This window comes from Neovison vison, chromosome 6 (assembly GCF_020171115.1).
Source record: "Neovison vison isolate M4711 chromosome 6, ASM_NN_V1, whole genome shotgun sequence".
Lineage (NCBI taxonomy): Eukaryota > Metazoa > Chordata > Mammalia > Carnivora > Mustelidae > Neogale > Neogale vison.
Window position 1 is genome coordinate 121,862,362 of NC_058096.1, and position 19,801 is coordinate 121,882,162.

At 37.3% G+C, this 19,801-nt stretch overlaps 1 protein-coding gene across 1 annotated transcript in view; it reads right to left on the reverse strand.

Moving 5' to 3' along the window:
* The window catches only part of SLC49A4 (solute carrier family 49 member 4), a 68,564-nt gene that overhangs the window by 23,915 nt on the left and 24,848 nt on the right, over window positions 1–19,801 (reverse strand). Inside the window, exons 3-6 of the mRNA XM_044252205.1 lie at window positions 18,729–18,994; window positions 12,121–12,250; window positions 7,043–7,151; window positions 546–613 (exon numbers count right to left, since the gene is read on the reverse strand). Coding sequence (XP_044108140.1) covers window positions 546–613; window positions 7,043–7,151; window positions 12,121–12,250; window positions 18,729–18,994 — 573 coding nt within the window. The remainder of the gene's footprint in view (window positions 1–545; window positions 614–7,042; window positions 7,152–12,120; window positions 12,251–18,728; window positions 18,995–19,801) is intronic.

The window sequence follows — 19,801 nt, forward strand, 5'->3', positions numbered from 1 at the left end:
CTAAAAATGTGTTGTCATAATGGGTTAAGATCAAAGGGAGTTTGGTGAAACTGGAAGTCTTTATGCACATTTTTCAGCAAAAGGGAATAAACAGGGATGTACCTGCCAAAAAAGACTGAAAATAAATTTCTGCTAATCAGATCCTCCCTTTTCATGGAAAGTTCTAGAGATGCTCTTACAAATGGTTCTTTTCAATTCTTCTCTATTCTCAGTAAGTAATCAATTTGTCTTTATTATTGTAATGCCTTTCTCTGGGTTCCACTTGTAGATCCTATTCTCCAATAATATGGGAGAGAGGCAGCTTACACTGGAAATACATCTCCATCCTCCAAAAACATTTTAGGACAGATTACTCCTGAGAAAGGTCTCTTGTAGCAGCAAATTCTTACTGCATATGAATTTTCTTATAGTCTGAACAAGTGCCCTTCTCTGACCTTTGCCTGTTTTATTTTTCCCTGAATCTTAACATTTATCAAAAGCAGTCATTTTTCTGTTTTTTGGTTTTGGTTCAGCCCACTCACAGGGTTAACGTAAAATATTCTCACCTTGCCATAGCTATTCCAACAACACAGCCTCCAACTATGGACCAAAATCCAATCCAGCCAGCATCTACCTGTGGAGAAAGTGGCAGACACATTTAATGTAAGACTATAAGATTGAAATTAAGAAAGCATGAAAAAAAGATCTTCTCTAATCAATACATAATTCAATATATATGTATGCATTTCTATATACATGCATAATTCAATATTTTATCAATAACTAAATGGCAACAAATCTCAGAAATACTATTTAAGAAAATGAATAAAATAAAAGGATTCATGTGTGACTAATCCAATTTATTTAAGTAAGGATATTCTTGATTAACTTTTATTGGAATATTTAAATCAACAAAATAATCAGTTTCACAAATAAATGCTTTCAAGTATGTACTACATTGTACTAGAACCCTTAAGAAAACAGGAAAAGGACAGAAGACAGTCGCTGACCCAAGAGGTTTAAATATAACCAACATACAGGAAACTACTGGGAAATAATCAGGTGCTCAAACAGCTGGCAACAATTAAAGATGTATCAAGAGTCACAGGAGAGAGAACTCACAGAAAAGAAAGCAAGTGAGAGCATGAGAAATGGGGGTTAAGCACCTAGGGAGACTGCTGAAAGACAATTTGAGGTGGTTTCAAATATATAGCTCATTGCACTCATGGGAAAACATTTCCAACCCTGCCATTTAGCAGCTTTATGACCCTGGACAAATTATGTCTTCTTACCCACAGAATGGACTAAATGAGATAATTTGTGTACAGGACTTAAATCAGTGGTCAGTGTACAGGAAGTGCTCAGTAAAGGCTGTTACTACCACCTGATGATGATTCTCCATCTATCTAATAATGTCTTTAAGTCTTTCCTCCGCTCATGGCCAAACTTTCTCGAGCAATCTACAAATACCGCCTAGATTCACCCATCACTCACGTATTTTTAACTCCTCCTATGACTTGGCTTCTGTCCCAATTCATACTCTTAAGTCTCAGTTTCCTCATTATTATAATGAGGATAACAAGGATTTTTTTTTTTAAGACTTAAATAAGCTAACATGCTCAATACATGTTACTGGTTACCATTGGAATTCCATGTATCCCTAATAGTATCAGTGCATTTTGTCTCCTCTTTCCCTTCCCATGGCCACCATGCTTGCTTATTACCTTATTTCTTACTTCTAGATTCCTGTAATAGCTTCTTAAATGGTCGCCACAACCTATTCTGCCCACTATTGCCAGAATAATTATCCCAATCATTCCACTTTCCTGCTCAGAAATAGTTACTGGCTTTCATTGTGGTTATAGGGCTGAGTCCAAACTTGACCTGTCAATTGAGAGCTGCCCTAACTAAATTCTACTGTTTATTATTTTCCTAGTTATATTTCTCATTACACCTCTTCACCAAAATGTTCCCTTCTACCTAGGCACTCAGTGGACTGTATGTCTTAGTGGCCATTCAAACACATGGGACTATGCGCACAAGTTCTCAATGGAAGTGGGCAGAATGAAAGTGTGCCACCTCCAAGCGAGAGCCTGGAAGACGGCTGAAGCTCCTTCGGGCTTCCTTTCCCTTTCCAACTACTAGAATCGGGATGTAGTCACCAGCCTAAACCATGCATACAATGACAGGGTCCTAGGCGACAGGATTGTTGCAGAGTGGAAGCAGCCTGGGTCTCTAAATCAGTGGGAGGAAAAGAGCTATCGGAACTGTGGACAAATGTCCTAGATTGTTATGCAAACCGTCCTAGATTATGATGTAAATGAGAACTAAATTCCTTAAGCCTCAGAATTCTGGGATTCTACTTCTCATAGCAGCTTAGCCTACTCTAAGTAATACAATTACTTAACAGTGCTTGGTGCCAGAACAAAGATAAGTACTCTCTGGAGAAAGAGAACAGCCTGAAGCTTAATTTAGCTCCACATTTTTTTTTTTTTTCATCATTGGCATTTGGGGCCAGAGAATTCTCTGTTCTGCAGAACTGCCCCTTTCCCTGCAGAGCATTTAGTATCCATTGTCTAAGGCCCACTTAATGCTATTAGGCCCTCCCAAACATTTCCATCTATCCCCTGGGTGAGTGGGGCCCTGTGTCAGGCGAAGAACCACTGTGCATCCAACTGTAGTAATCCTGGTCCTTTTAGGCCAGTGGTGCTTTTCTGCTTCCTTTGTTCATGACATTTGCTTTAGTTAATAATATTCTACCCACTAATTTATTACAATTTTTCTTTAATTCTTAAATAAGATGTATTTTAGAGAGAGTGAGTGCAGAGGTGGGGGGCAAGGGAAAGGGAGAGACAGAAGCTTAAGCAGACTCCCTACTGAGTGCAGAGCCTGACTCAGGGCTCGATCCCATGACTCCAGGAACATGACCCTCAGCTGAAACTGAGAGTTGGTCTCTTAACTGATTCATCCAAGTGCTTCATTCTTCCTCATTTAATTTTAAATTTCACTTTATTTAATACCTGGTGTGACTCCTCATCTCTCTCTCAGAGTTTATACAGAGAAAGACACTTGAAAGGGTGTCTCGAGATTTATAATGAGAAGCATAAAATCTGCAAAATCAGAATTTTTAAATGGGTGCTACAATAGGGAATATAGCCAATGGTACTATAATAGTGTGGTATGGTGACAGATGGGAGCTACGCCTGTGGTGAACAGAGCATAATGTACAGACTTGTTGAATCACTATGTTGTACACCTGAAGCTAATGTAACATTGTGTGCCAACTACACTTCCCAAAAAATGGATAAATAATAAAATTTTTAAACAGAGGGCTGAATAAATATATAATAAATGAAAAAAATAAATAAATGGGTGCTACACTCTTCTTTCTTGGAACTGAGCATGCTTGGAATACCTGCCTCAGAAGGGGAAAAAAAAAAATTGACTTCAGGGCCTATTGTAGGATGGGTGGCCTTGTAAAAAAAACCCAATCTTTATTTTTATTTTTTTAAGATTTATTTATTTATTTACTTGACAGAGAGAGTGCATGAGAGCACAAGCAGTGGGAGCAGCAGAGAGAGAGGGTGAAGCAGGCTCCCCGCTCTGCAGGGAGCCTGACGTGGATGTGGGATCATGACCTGAGGTAAAGGCAGACACTTAACCGACTGGGCCACCCAGGTGCCCCCAAACCTCAGCCTTTAGATGGTGACTTTGAAGGGCTATTACCTAAGATACCACACACTCAAAATAGAATAGTATTTTGTGGGACTGAAATGCAGTTACCTCAATTCCTAAAACTGGATTCCTGGATTCCTGTAAGAAAAAACCTAGTTCTTTCTCGGGTTAAATAACATCATCTTGATGCTTAAGTGAGCTCTACCATTTTTTATATACTATGTCTGGCACTCAGTCAAAAATAAAGGCACACCTCATAAGGCGATAAGAAAACATAAATGGATACCACAAATATAAACAGACCCACAGGGGATCCAGATCAAGAAATTATGAGACTTTAAGCAACTATTTTTAATAATTCAAAAAAGTAAAAGATTGAGCACTTCTATAGAAATTTGTAAACTATGAAAAAGATTCAAATAAAAATGTTATAACTTCAGAGTACAAGTGAAATTAACAACATAGAGATGAGTTTAACAAAAATATTAGAGCTGAAAACTGAAACAGTGAGTTGAAAGAAAGGCTAGATGAAACAGCCAGTCTGAAGCAGAGAAAGGCAAAAGGACAGAAAATTCAGAAAAGAGATTAAGAGACATAGGGCATATAATGTGAAAGTAACATATAGAGTCTCCAAAGAAAATTAGAGAAAATAGAACCTAAGAAAGTTAATTTTTATTTTATTTCATCAACTAATTGAAATTTCTTTTTTTTAAAAAAGATTTTATTTATTTATTTGAGAGAGAGCACAAGCAGGGGGAGGGGCAGAGGGAGAAGCAGATTCCCCACTGAGCAGGGACCACAACGTGGGGCTCGATTCTAGGACCCTGGGATCATGACCTGAGTTGAAGGCAGATGCTTAACTGACTGAGCCAGCCAGGTGCCCCACAACTAATTTAAATTTCAAATTAAATAGACACAAGTTGGCCAGTAGCCATTTTACTAGACAATGTAGTTGTAGAAATTAACATAGGGGAATTTATTAATAAATGTAGTATATGGCTCACAAAGAAATTAATTACAAAGAAGTTAATTCTTGAACTTATCTTGGAGATTCAAAAATTTCTAGCCAAAATCCCAATAAAGGGGTGTATTTATTCTACAAAATACCAAAGTTTATTATAACACTAGAATACCTGAGACATATGGGTAGATAAAAGTGATAAAAGATAGGCAAATAGACTAGAGGGAAAAAAGTTGTTTAGAAACGCATCTGTGGGGCGCATGGGTGGCTCAGTGGGTTAAAGCTTCTGCCTTCGGCTCAGGTCACGATCCCTCGAGCCCCGCATCAGGCTCTCTGCTTGGCAGGGAGCCTGCTTCGCTTTCTCTCTTTCTCTGCCTGCCTCTCTGCCTACTTGTAACCTCTGTCTATCAAATAAATAAATAAAATATTAAAAATAAATGCATCTGTGCATATAAGGGCACTTCAATATGACAAAGATGAAAAAAAAGAGAAAAGCACGATCTTTTAAAAAACTGATACCAGGTTAACGGATACCTACATGGGGAAAAAAGAAACTGAACTCCTACCTTATAACAAGCACAAAATTCAATTCTAGGTTTAAATGTGAAAGGAATAATGATAAACCTATCCAATGGTGCTTTCTATGATGACAGAAATGTTCTGATCTGCACTGTCCAATATGGTATGTATGGTATATTTATTATACATATATTAATAAACTTCAAGCAAGAAAAGATTTCTCTTTCCTGCATTTCTGTGCTACATTCAACATGTACTTCTGAGTTGGTTTCTATTCAGTACTTCCTCTTTATAAATTCGGGTCACATTTTCCTGTTTGTCTAATTTTTTTTTTTTCTTTTAACAGTAGGGTACGTGCTGTGGATGACACAATATAAAGATTCTGGATCCTTTTATCTTTTTCTAAAATGGTTCATTTTTGCATTTTGTGTTAGTCCGCAGTTCAATTAATAACTGATTACCTTGAACTTGTACAGGCTTAATTTTGTGTTTTATTAAGGTATGTAAGTAGAAACCATAGCGTTTCCTGAGCTCCCCTCACTTGGTAGGACTCAATCTCCAAATTGTCTCCTCAGCCGATTTTTTTCAGGGCTTGCGTACTGTGGGTCTAAGTAGAACAGGCCTTATTTTATCTAGAGTATGGTTCTTGATTCTAAATTCTGGCCTAGATTCTTGTGTCTCAGAAGAAGCCCAAGTGTATTAACAAGGTATAATGAGGTCTTATCATTCCAGCGGAGCGAGAATCTAAGAGCCCAGCCCTGCTTGCCCTCTACTCTATTCGTTCTGCTTTACACCTCCTGGCCATCTTTCCGTTAAGCCTCTGGGAGCTTTACCCTTTATATGTGCAGTCCATCTCTCAGCCAAGACTTGCTGAGGACCCCACATAGTCATAGCCTTCTGGGGAGGCCCCTTCTGCACAGCTCTCTTCTTTATAATCAGTAAGAAAAAGGCAGCCCAAGAGTGGGCAAGAGACTTGAACAAGTGTGTCACAAGAAAGGATATTCAAATGTTCAACAAACACTTAAAAAGGTACCACTACAATGGCATTTAACTGCAGAGCCATTAGCATTTCTAACTTTAAAAAAGACTAACACTGCCAAGGGTTGGTGAAGATGTGGAGCAATGAGAAACTTCATGTGCTGCTGGTAGGACTATAAACTGATACAACCACTTTGGGGAAGTTTGGCATCATCTATTAAACTGGGCATACACCATCACCAGTAATTCTATTCCTAGCTAGATATCCAAACAGAAATATGTATAGAGGTGCCTCAAGAGCATATGAGAACATTCCTACACCTTGTTTGTGACAGTCAAAAACCGTACACAATCCAAATGTTCATCATAAGCAGAATGAGCAGATCACTTCTCATTCATACAGTGGGATGGCATGGCCGTGTGCCGGACTTCTTCCATTTGCCCCTTCGAAGCCCTCTGCGCCTTTCTACCATGCTACCTAGAAGTGAGGAGAAGGAATATATGGCCTGAAGCATATAGGTGAAATGCTTTTAAAGAAATGAGATTCTGAGACTAGAGAGAAAGTGAGAAATTAAAAAGACAAAGTAGCCATATATATGACAATGGGATCTTAAATCTTTATAAACTGTGAAGCAAGATTAGGATGCAGTCAACAAATGAAGCTTTCCTCCTCTATTCTTCTGTTTATTAACATCATTAACAGCAGCCAATAAATGTAAATAAATGTAAATAAAGTTCATGGCTGTTAACAAAATCCAGGAAGAAAATCAGTATTATTTTTAACTATCTCTTAAGGATTTTGCTTTTGCAAAAATGGTATCAGATAATGTTTTACCCAGGCCTTGAAGTTTAAACCAAGACATACAGACACTATTTGTAATTTAAATGAACTAAAAATACCTACAACATATAAAGAAATAAAATGTTTACCTGGCTGACATGCACTGGTGTTAAAATTAAGTCCAGAACTCCAGACCAACCAGCAAATACACCAAGTGGTATGGCATACGCTAAAGCAATCATCAAAAATCTCATGTTGCTGTAAGAGATAAAAGAAAATATTATTACAGATTCGAAATCTTGATTTTAAATTCTTACTCATGAAAAATGTAAGTCCTTTGGAAACTAGAATACTAGAATCATAAATAGAAAATATATGTCAATTTCAATTTCTTAATAAATTCAAAGTTCTTTAAATTTTTTTTTTACAAAAATCCTTTTCGTTTATATTGTTTAAAGTTGTCAGTGTTTATTATATAAATGAATTACCAACATTATTTCATAGAGTAAATAGGTAGGTATAGTTAAAAAAAACCTTTTACTTGAAAGGATAAATTATTCTCCTTTGAACAAGGTGGAGGGGAAAAAAATCAAATTAAAAAGAAATACATAATTTGCTAGTTTTATTATTTTCAGAGAGCAGTTTTAATTTTTATTTTATTGCTATTAAAATCTGAATTAGTCAATGATTTTTAATAGGCAATACACTGCAAATGGCTCAAAACCAGAAAGTATAAAAATATGGAGAAAACATGTCCCTCTTACCCCATTCCTCTCTTCCCACAATTACCAGCATTAGCACTTTCTTGGGTAACTCCCAGAAACAGAAATATACAAGCTTATATATATACACAAATGTGTATATTATATATTATATAAATTTATATATTATATTCTTTTTTTAAAAAATTTTATTTATTTATCTGACAGAGATCACAAGTAGGCAGAGAGGTAGGTAGAGGGAGAGGGGGAAGCAGGCTCCCACTGAGCAGAGAGCCCAATGTGGGGCTCGATCCCAGGACCCTAACGTCATGACCTAAGCCGAAGGCAGAGGCCCCAACCCACTGAGCCACCCAGGCGCCCCTATATATTATATTCTTATATAAGAGTTTATATATTATCATAAATTTGTACTTACATATAATTATATATAAAAATTTGTATACTCTTTATATAAATTTGTATATATATTATAGATATGTACATATTAATATATATATTCTCAACTGTGTGTGTGTGTATATATATTCTTTCCCCAATCTTTCTATATAAATGGTAGCATATTGCAACCATTTGCTGAATTTTATTTTAAAAAAATTTTGTTTTTTCAGTGTTCCAAGATTTATTGTTTCTGCACCACACCCACTGCTCCATGCAATATGTGCCCTCCTTAATAGCCACCACCAGGTTCACCCAACCCCCACCCGCACCCCTCCAAAACCCTCAGTTTAACTTAATAAGTCTTAGAACTCTTCCATAGTCAATAAAAAGTTTCCTTCTCTTTCAGAGCTGCGTAGTACTCTACTATGTTGCTAAATCACAATTTATTTAACCAGCACTCACTGAGAGATCTGTATTTTATTACACATATAATATATAATTACACACACACACACACACATATAATTTTATTCCTTTGCTCTTAACAGTCATTTCACATGTGCACTAGTACATATGGGCAACTGCCACATCAGAAGAATATGTGTATTTGTAACTTCAATAGATAATGCCAACTGCCCTCTACAGAGGTTGAACTTTTCTACATAACTATTAAAATGGTTAAAACAAAAACCAAGTGATAACACCAAAGTCTGGTAAAGATGCACAAAAACTAGATGACTTGTGTATTGCTTACAGTAATGAAAAATGATACAGCTGTTCTGGAAAATAGGCTGGTAGGCTTTAAAAAAAAAAACAAAAACTAAATATGCAGCCACCACATAATCCAGCAATTGTACTCCTGGGCATTTATCCCAGAGAAATGAAAACTTATGTCCCCACAAAAAAATGCATATGAATGTTTATTTGTAATTGCCAAAACACCCCTAGAATCAACACAGATGTCCTTCAACAGGTGAACAGTTTAACTGTACATCCACACCATAGTATTTGGCAAGAAAAAGGAGTAACACAAAACAACCTAGTTGACTCTCCAGAGAAACAGGCTTTTTAAAAAGTTGTTACTTAAATTCCAGTTAGTTAACAGTGTAATATTAGTTTCCGATGTAGAATTTAGTGATTCATCACTTACAACACTCAGCGCTCATCACTAAAAGCGCCCTCCTTAACCCATCACCCATTTTACCCATTCCCTGCATGCTTCCCTTCCAGCAACCCTCAGTTTGTTCTCTGCAGTTAAGAGTCAGTTTTCTGGTTTGCCTCTCTCTTTTTTTAAAAGCCAATTCCCAAATTTATGTACTATACTATTCCATTTATATAACATTCTTTTTCCTTTGTTCAAGATTTTATCTATTTATTCATAAGAGACAGAGAGAGAGAGGCAGAGGGAGACACAGGCTCCCCACTGAGCAACAAGCCTGATGTGGGACTCGATCCCAGGACTCCGGGACCATGACCTGAGCCCAAGGCAGACGTTTAACCATCTGAGCCACCGAGGCGCCCATATATAACGTTCTTGAAGCAACATTATAGTAATGGAGAACAAATCCGTGTTTGCCTGTAGAGCGGAAGGGATGTAGACATGGCTACAAAAGGGCAAAAAACGGGATCCTTGTGATGATGGAAATGTTCTTTATTGTGACTACCAATGTTAATTTTCTAGCTGTGATATTGTACAACAGTTTTTAAAGTTGTTATCACTGGGGGAAACAGCATAAAGAGCCCATGTCATTGTATTATTTCCTACAACTGCATGTGAATCTACAATTATTCAGGCATCCTTTGAAGGGCCAGAGAAAATTACATTGATAGGCTCGGGCGGGGGGCATGGCAGGTCCAAAGAACCCCCCTAGAGAGGCTTCCCCTAGGGGCAATTCTGCAGACATAACAAATAATGGAAGAAATGAAGGAAAGTTAGGCATTGGTGAAAAGGGTGTTTTATAGAGAGGAAAGATCTTATACTCTATGGTTTTAACAGAGAATAGTGATCGTGACTCTAGAGTAATTAGAAGCAAACACAGGGCATTTACTGTGGTCAGAGTGATAATTTTATGTTGTTTTTCCTTGTCAGAACAATTTTTTACACAACTCGTTCTTCAGTGACTTCTCATTTTCCACAGACTAGTCCAAATTATTAGCCTGGCATAGTATGACCTAATCTACCTTTCCTGATTGCTATCTAATCTCTGGTGCTGCGCAGGGAAGAACTTAAATAGCATTAAATAATAAAAAAAAAAACTATCATTTTGAACAATCACCTACACGTATGTGCCACTGGTCACCATCCAATTTAACAAACATTTTTATTTGCCTATTATGTGGAAGGCAATATTCTACATGCTACAGAGATGTGATTTTTAAAAACTTTTTTTTAAAAGATTTTTATTTATTTATTTGACAGAGAGAGATCACAAGCAGGCAGAGAGGCAGGCAGAGAGAGAGAGGAGGAAGCAGGCTCCCTGCCGAGCAGAGAGCCCGACTCGGGGCTCGATCCCAGGACCCTGAGATCATGACCTGAGCCAAAAGCAGAGGGTTTAACCCACTGAGCCACCCAGGTGTCCCAGATTTTTAAAAACTTTTTGCTGTATTCCAAAGTAGTATATTTTTACATTGTGATCTCCCCACATATACATAAATACATACATTCTGAAACAAAAACTATGTACTCTTACTACATTGATACAATATTTCCATTCTAGCTTATTTCATTCTACCCTTTTTTTTATTTTTTAAGATGGTATACCTACTAAATTAGGTGGCTGTGAACCAAAGTTTCAAAAATAATGTTACCTAGCTATGCTAACTTGGTAGGCACCAGCCACATGTGGCTTTTGAACATTTGAAATGTGGCTAGTACAATGAAGAAACTGAATTTTTCATTTTATTTCATTGTAATTAATTTAAACCAAATTTTAAAACAGAAGCGGTGAAAATTACTTCCCTATTAACCACAACTTTATTTTTTTGTAGGACTACATTTCACTTTAACTGCTGCATCAGGTAAGATTTTATTGTAATGTGCCGGCTGTAGCATGTGTTGTTTCTAGTATTATAACCAGTCACTGATCTTGATGTCAATGAACTGACTCAGTTCTCATTACTTTTTTTCTACACAGATATAACTTTGTAATTTGCTTATTTGAATATTTATGAAGAAAAAATTAGGGAGTAGAAGAAAATACATTTCAAATTTTACAATGAATGGCAACTGCAATTTGTTGCAGCAGAGCAAAATGAATGCTGTGTAAAAAATTTTTTTAGACAATTAAGTGGACAATATTAAGGGATATGTTCAACAAATACATAGTAAATTTTATAGGAGGTTTCTTCTTATCAGTCAAAAAAGGAATAAAAGAACTAGTTACCCAAAATCAGAATTAAATGTCCAATAAACATTAAAAAAATTTTTTTTCCCACAGATCTGAGTTATCACTTTGGCCAGCAATGAAGTGGTTTGGATTCCTCTACAAAAAGAAAACGATTTTCTTATTAAAAAAATTTTTTTTTAGTTTTTATTTATTAATTTGAGAGAGAGAGTAAGCATGAGCAGGGTGGGGGGCAGAAGGAGAGGGAGAAGCAGACTCCCCACTGAGCAAGAAGCCCAAGGCAAGGTGGGGCTCGATCCCAGGAGCCTGGGATCATGACCCGAACCAAAGGCAGATGCTTAACTGACTGAGCCATCCAGACGTCCTTGTTTTTGGTGATTTTTAAAAATAGATATCTGATAGGGGTGCCTGAGTGGCTCAATCAGTTAAGCATCTGACTCTTGATTTTGGCTCAGGTCATGATCTCATGGGTCTTGAGATCTAGCCCCACAATGGGCTCCACATTCTGCCTGGAGTTGGCTTGGGAATTCTTTCTCTCTCTCTCCTTCCACCCCACCCCCACCATGCACGCGTGTGTGCTTTCTCTCTCTCTCAAATAAATAAATATTAAAGATAGATTTCTGATAGGAAATCCCTCTAAAATATTTAATTAGTATTTTATCAGTTATTTGTAACCTGATTAATGGGTTGCTGAAAAATTATCATTCTAAATTGTCTTAAATAAATGTGAAATTATCTTGAAGGTACTAGTCAAAACCACTCAGCAATTCAAAGTATAGTTACCTTAATAATCTACAAAAGCTCCGCCGATAACTCAGCCGCTGGCTAGCTGCAGCAACACTGGGAGGAAGTGGAGGCCGGGGTGGGAAATAAGCTAGTGTTGCAGAAAATAGTAAGCAGACAACTCCAAATTCTGGGGACAGGGGAGGGAAAAAAAAAAAGAATAAAATGTTAACCAGACAACATAAAAGTTCAATGTTTCAAGTATTTATTTATCTAACAAATCGTTACCCAAGATCTAGGCACAAAAAGATAAGCAAAATATAGTACCTAGAAAAATTAGTTGTCTTGTGAGAAAAAATAGATATTTAAAGATATAAATTTCAGCAGGTCACAGGCAAGAAGTTATACTACGGCACATTACGTAGACGAGAAGTTCGAGGAAGAAACAAATGTTATTCTCTGGAAAAAAAACATGAGAAACCAACAAAATTGTAGTATCAGATTTTGAAATGGATCTAAGATGATTATCTAGTAAGTATGGTACTCAGAAAGAAAGTATGATACAGAAACTATAGTAACAGGATAGGAGAAGGTTTATTTAATCAATGACTGAATATTCCAAAACATATTTCCAAAGATAATCCATCAAAAAAATGGGATATTCCAAAACAGTGCAGGACAGACTCAATTTACAGGTTATATGGGGAATATGAACACAACAGGAAAGCATCCAAAAATAAGAAACCAAGAAGCAGAAAGCAAAATTTAATGAATAAAAAGACTAACTATTGTAAAATACTAAACAATTACAAGTAAAATGAACATCCACAACCTTAATTTGGTACCATTAATAAGAAAAAGATCCTAGGAATCCTGATCATTCCCTCCAGAGTTCTGGCACTTCTCAGTCCCAGCTTTTGTTGTATTCAATTTAATAGAAAAGTGTGACTCCCAAAAGAAAAGTTAGGAAACTTGGGAGTGGAGACTGCCTATGCCATTAATTAACTTTTAATTTGAATGAATCCTTTATTCTTTGCTGTCAATAAAGGGATTAGACTGAGTGATTTCTAGAGTCTGCTCAGTTGGATAATATTAATTATAATTCTAGGGCTATATTCTTAACAAAAGGTATAATATTCCTATAAGACACTTAACCATAGATAATGTCTTTGTTCTTTGTCAGTCTGAGGAGCAATAAGAAGTTAATGAACTGTTTTAATTTACAGATCTTCTAATTAACAACAATGAATGAGCACCTTCCATATACTTATCAGCCATTTGTATCTCTTCTTCTGGGATTGCCTTGTTTGTACTCTCTCTACTGGCACTTTTGTAAACAGCTTCAGAGAGATAATTTGCACAACACAGAACTCACACACTTAAAGTGCACAATTCAGTGATTTTAGTATATTCACAGAATTGTGCAACCATCACCACAATAAATTTTAGGACTTTTTCATCCTCTCCAAAAAAACCTCTGTACCTATTACCCACCCCCCCATCCCAAATTCTCCCAACCCCAAGCAACCATGCCTTTGTCTTTCAGTCTCCCTGGATTGGAGTATAATGGACATCTCACATAAATGGAATCACACGTGGTCTTTTTGACCTGCATCTTTCATTTAACATGTTTTCAAGGTCCAACCATGTTGGAGCATGTATCAATACTTTTATTCTTTTCTGTTGCCAAATGATATTCCATGTAATGGATAAAGCTCATTTTTTTATCCACTTAAATTGATAGATATTTGGATTATTTCCACTTTTTGGCTATTATGAATGATGCTACTATGGACATTTGCATACAAATTTTTGCACGGATGTGTTTTTACTGCATTTGGGTATATACCTAGAAATGCAGTTGCTAGGTCATATGATAATATATGTTTAACACTTTGAAGAACCAAAGTGGTTATGCCATTTTACTTTCCTACCAGCAATATATGAAGATTCCAAGTTCTCCACTTGTTCACCAACATTTATTTCCCATTTTTTAAAAAAGATTTTTACTTTTTAAAAATTTATGTACTTGAGAGAGAGAGAGAGAGAGGAGAGAGAGAGGAGAGAGAGAGCGAGAGAGAGCGCGCGCACGAGTAGGGGGAGGGGAAGAGGGAGACAGAAAGGAAGAGAGAATCTCCAGCAGACTCTGCTCCTATGCAGAACCCAGTGTAGGGCTCAATCGTATAACCCAGCAATCATGACCTGAGCTGAAACCAAGAGTCAGACACTTAACTGACTGAGCCACCCAGGTGCCCCCTGAAAGATTTTATTTTCTTAAGTAATCTCTATATCCAGTGTGGGGCCTGAACTCATGACCGAGTTCAAGAGTCACATGTTCTACCAACCAAGCCAGCCAGGCAACTCATCCTGTTTTATTGATGACAGTCATCCTACTGGATGTGAACTGTATAGCATTATGGTTTTAATTTGTATTTCCCTAATGACTAATGATGACAAAGCATCTTTCATGGGCTTCTCGGCCATACGTATATCTTCTATGGAAAAATTTGAGTCCCTTGCCCATTTTCCAATATGGTTATCTTTTTGTTGAGCTGTGAGAGTTCTTTATATATTCTAGGTATAAGTCCTTTATCAGATAATGATTTGCAACTATTTTCTCCCATTCCCAAAGTGGGTTGTCTTTTCACTTTGTTGATGGGTATCCTTTGATACACAAAAGTTTTTCATTTTGATGAAATCCAGTTTATCTGTTTTTTTTTTCTTTTGCCCCTTGTGCTTTTAAGATTTCAGACCTAATCCAAGGTCACAAAGATTTACTCTTATGCTTTCTTCTAAGAGTTTTTAGTTTTTGCTCTTATGTTAGGATTATAATCCATTTTGCATTCATTTTTATGTATGATGTAAGGAAGGGGTTCAAAAGGGTTCTTTTATATATGGACATCTAGTTATTCCAACAACATTTGTTGAAAATACTATTCTTTCCCCATTGAATTGTCTTCTTACTCATTTTTTTTTTTAAGTTTATCTCTACATCCCATATAGGGCTTGAACTCATGACACCAGGATCAAGATTTGCATGCTCTTCAAAGAGCCAGCCAGGTGCCCTGAACTGTCTTGGTACTCTTATGAAAAGTTAGTTGACCATAAATGTAATGGTTCATTTTTCGGAATCTCACTTCTGTTCCAATGACTTATGTCTATCCTTATGCCAATACCCTGCTGTCTTAATCAGTGAAGCTGAGTTTGTAATAAGTTCTAAAATTGGGAAGTGTGAGTTCTCCTGCTCTGTTCTTTTTCAAGACTGTTCTGTCTATTCTGAGTCCCTTGCATTTCCATATAAATTTTGGGATCAGCTTTATCGATTTCTGCAACAAAGGTAGATGGATTGTACTGAATGTAAAGGTCAATTTGGGGAATAGTACCATATTCACAATATTAAACTTCTCCACTCACAAATATGGGATGTCTCCATTTCTTAAGTCTTTCTGTAATTTCTTTCAACAGTGTTTCACAGTTTTCAGAAAGCAAGTTTTATATTTATTTTGTTAAAGTTATTACTAAATATTGTATTCTTTTTGAGGCTATTGTAAATTGAATTGTCTTCCTAATTTCATGTTTGGATTGTTCACTGCTAATGTATAGAAAGAAATACAACACATTATCTTGCACCTAAAATCTGTGTTTTTAGGATGAACTTGTTCATTCTTGCTGAACTTGTTAGATCTGGTAGTTTTATAGTGGATTTCAGAGGATTTTCTATTACGATCAAGCTGTTTTCAACAGAAATCATCTTACTTCTTCTTTTGGAATCTATAGGCTTCTTTTTTCTTTTTCTTACTTAGTGACCCTGATTAAAAACTCCAGCATAATGTTTACACAGGGCAAGAGTAGATATCCTTGTCTTATTCCTGATCTCAGGGGAAATGCCTACAGTCTTTGACCACTAAATATGCTCTTCTCTGTGGGTTTTTCATAGATCCCATCTGTTAGGTTGAGGGAGCTCCTACTGACTAATTTGTTGAATGTTTTTATCTTGAGAGGGTGTTGGATTTGTCAAATGCTTCCCCCTCCCCCTATTAAGATGTTCACACATTTTTTCCTCCTTTATTCTATTGATATATACGTTAGTTGAATCTTAAATGTTAAACCAACCTTGCATTCTAGGAATAAATCTCGTTTGGTCATAGTATATAATCCTTTTTAAATATGTTATTAGAATTGGTTTGCCAGCATTTTGCTCAGGAGCTGTGGGTCTGTAGTTTACTTTTCTTATGATGCCTTCTAAATAATTTAAAGAGTCATTAATCTTTTAATGTGGCAATTCTAGCAAAATGTTTTTAATGGAATGAAGGGTCATGGGACAATATCTCAGGAAAGCAGGTTGGCAAATATGAAAGCACTAAAGCAATAATTGGGAAACTCTGAGTAGAGGCTTCGGCTTCACTGGAACCATGAACCAGAAGGATGTACAGCGTTAATACTTGCCCAATAATGGCTAAAATCCAGTCATTTAAAAGACACTATTATTGTATAAGTTTTCAATAAAAAGAACAACGTAACCAAAATAAAGTTTAAAATTTATGGGACACTGCTTTCAGTTTTACTTATTTACATTTAAATTTCACTTTTTCTTTATTTTTTAAACAAAGAAAAAATTGTTTATTTTATATTTTTAAATATTTTATTTTTAAGTAATCTCTACATCCCATGTGGGGCTTAAACTCACAACACCAAGATCAAGAGTTGCACGCTCCACCAACTGAGTTCAGCGAGGTGTCCCTCAATTTTTTCTCTTTAAAAGGAGTTGTTTGGTGGGGGCAGTGCGGTTTAAAGGCTTTATATATGCCACAGCCTCTGCTTTTGCTTCATTCCCTCTAAAACATATTCTGAAATGTAAATCTCATTGTATAATTCTCTGGTGTAAAATCCTTCAGAGTATGGCCTTTGCCTGCAATCTAATGAATTTCAAACCCATCAGCTCAAACCCATCATACAAGAATGCTTGTATGGTCTGGCTTACCTCTCTAGCTAATTATCTGTCATGACTCTCACCAAGCTGAAGCTACTGTGGGCTCTGAATTGCTTGACTATGCCAGGCTCTCATCCCTTACAAGGCTTCTCCTTCATGGCTCCCTCTCTTTCCAGTATGTTCTGTATTTGGCTAACTTCCTCTCATCCCTCAGGCTCCACCATAGATGCTGCATCTCCAGGAAGCTCTACTTGGCCTCCGAAATCTAAGTGAGCTTCCTCCTCCTGAGGTCTCAGAGCAACTGTCAGCCTTTGGCTACAGCAATTACCACCCTGTTTTACAACTATTTTCCTGTCTGCTGTTTTACAACTATTTTCCTATAAGTTCTGTGAGAGCAGGAACCATGTCTACCTCAGTGCCTTGCACAGGGACAGATACATAGGAGGTCAAAATATATGTGTTCGATGAATAAGTGAATAAATTAATACAAAGTTCATTGTAATATGGTCCCGTTCTCTCCAGCCTCATTTTTGGCCACTTGTCACCTACACCCAAGCACACATATTTACAGTACTTCAGCCATATGAAATTGTGTACAGTTCTTTGGACATACTGAGCTCTCTCATACCGTATCTGCCCCTGAAGTGGCTATTCCTTCTATACAGAATGCCCTATCTCATTTGAACACTTGCTGAAGTCCTATGAAATTCTTAACTTTAATGATCACATCCTTGATGAAGCCTTCCACATCTCCTCAACTTTTCTCCAAACTCAGGCAAATTAGGTCTCTCAAACTCTGTATATCCATTTGTATTGCAACGGTCTTCTCAGTGATCTTACCAACTCCCAGTGCTTAGCACAGTGCTTAGTATATATATAAACTTACAAAGAGTTTTCTGAATGCAGAAGGAAATAACAAACAGGCATAGAGGGTCAGGGAGTGTGTAAGAGACTGTAATGTAAGTGTGGAGTAGGGCTTAACCCTAGAAATAAAGGGAAAGGACCAAGAAAATGTTTTGGAAGGGTCTATCCCTTATTAATAGGCTAAGCATAGAGAGGATAAGAAATGAAGAGAGGGACGCCTAGGTGGCTCAGTTGGTTGGACGACTGCCTTCGGCTCAGGTCATGATCCCGGAGTCCGGGGATCGAGTCCCGCATCGGGCTCCCAGCTCCATGGGGAGTTTGCTTCTCCCTCTGACCTTCTCCTAGCTCATGCTCTCTCTCACTGTCTCTCTCTCAAATAAATAAATAAAATCTTTAAAAAAAAAAAAAAAAGAAAAAGAAATGAAGAGAAGATAGACTGTGCATGACCAGGGTTTACCAGGTCAGAGAGGAGTGGGGAAATTGCAAGGGCGAAAATGGGTTTAACGGCTACCAATAGATGGTTGACAAATATTTACTGTGAACCATGATATTTAGTTTTCTCTTCTCATAAGATATCTACAAAAGACACTAGACATTGTGTTCTACAGTGCTTAGTTATAAACGGATGGGAAGAGTAAAATTAAGAAATAAACTTCCATGCAGCGATGATACATTTTAAACTTAATAACTTCCTGAAAAGGGTAAGTTTTAAAAAGGCGTCTTCATATTCCATCACAAGAAAAGCACACACGTGCATATGTACACGTTGGTCCTCGTAAGTATTTCATTAAGAAGGGATCTGGCATATAGGGTTGAGTAAAGAGGACTGGGATAAAGACAAAGTAGAGCAGGAAGAAAATAAACTGCAAAATACCTGCATACAATACAGTCTCTATGAGATCTTTAATGTGGGTCCTGCTCGTTTCCGAAGCAAGAAGAGGTGACGTCCCATTGGGGGCTGGAACAACAAGGGGTCCCACTAAAAACGCGCATGCTCCACCAAGATAGCTGAGCATGGATGCGATGGCTGTGGCAGTGGCCCGTTCGTCGGCAGAAAACCACGTCGTAGAGAGGAACGGAGCTGCATTCATCACCGTTGGGCCTGCCAATCCATTCAACAACTGTCCTCCGTGGATTAGTCTGGAATTTAAAAAATTGGAAAGCTGTGAAGCGGCTGAAGCAGACATTTCCATACAAGAAGAAGCTAGCCAAACTGCAGTTTAACTCTGGCATTAAGGACACATATCTGTAAAAAACAGGACACATCTGTAAAAAACAGGACACGTCTGCAGGTGAAGCATGTCGACTCCCCATGAGGGAGACCAAACACAGTAATAGTTACCCCTTATTCATTTCACAAATATTTACTGAAACCTCTGGCTTATGTCACACTCCAAACCAAACACGCCAAATAACCTTGTTTCATTTGTTACAACTACCCTACGTGGTAGCTATTATTAGCTTTATTTGTTGAGATGTTAAAGTCTCTGTTTAGAAAGATTAAGGTACTTGCCCAAGTGCTACTGGGCAAAGTGGAGATTTGGACCCAGGTTGACTCCAATATCCGTATTCTTTCTACTAGACTGCCACTCATAAACAGACCTAGTAAGTGCCATCAGCCACTCACATAAATAATAAGGCTGAGCTCAGAATGTCTTTTTTTTTTTTAAGATTTTATTTGTTTATTTGACAGAGGGAGATCACAAGTAGACAGAGAGGGAGGCAGAGAGAGAGAGAGAGAGGGAAGCAGGCTCCTTGCTGAGCAGAGAGCCCGATGTGGGACTCGATCCCAGGACCCCGAGATCATGACCTGAGCCGAAGGCAGCGGCTTAACCCACTGAGCCACCCAGGCGCCCTGAGCTCAGAATGTCTTAAAATAAAATGGTATTTTAAAAAGTACAATGAAATAGCATTCAGCCATAAAAGGAATGAATGAAATCTTATCAT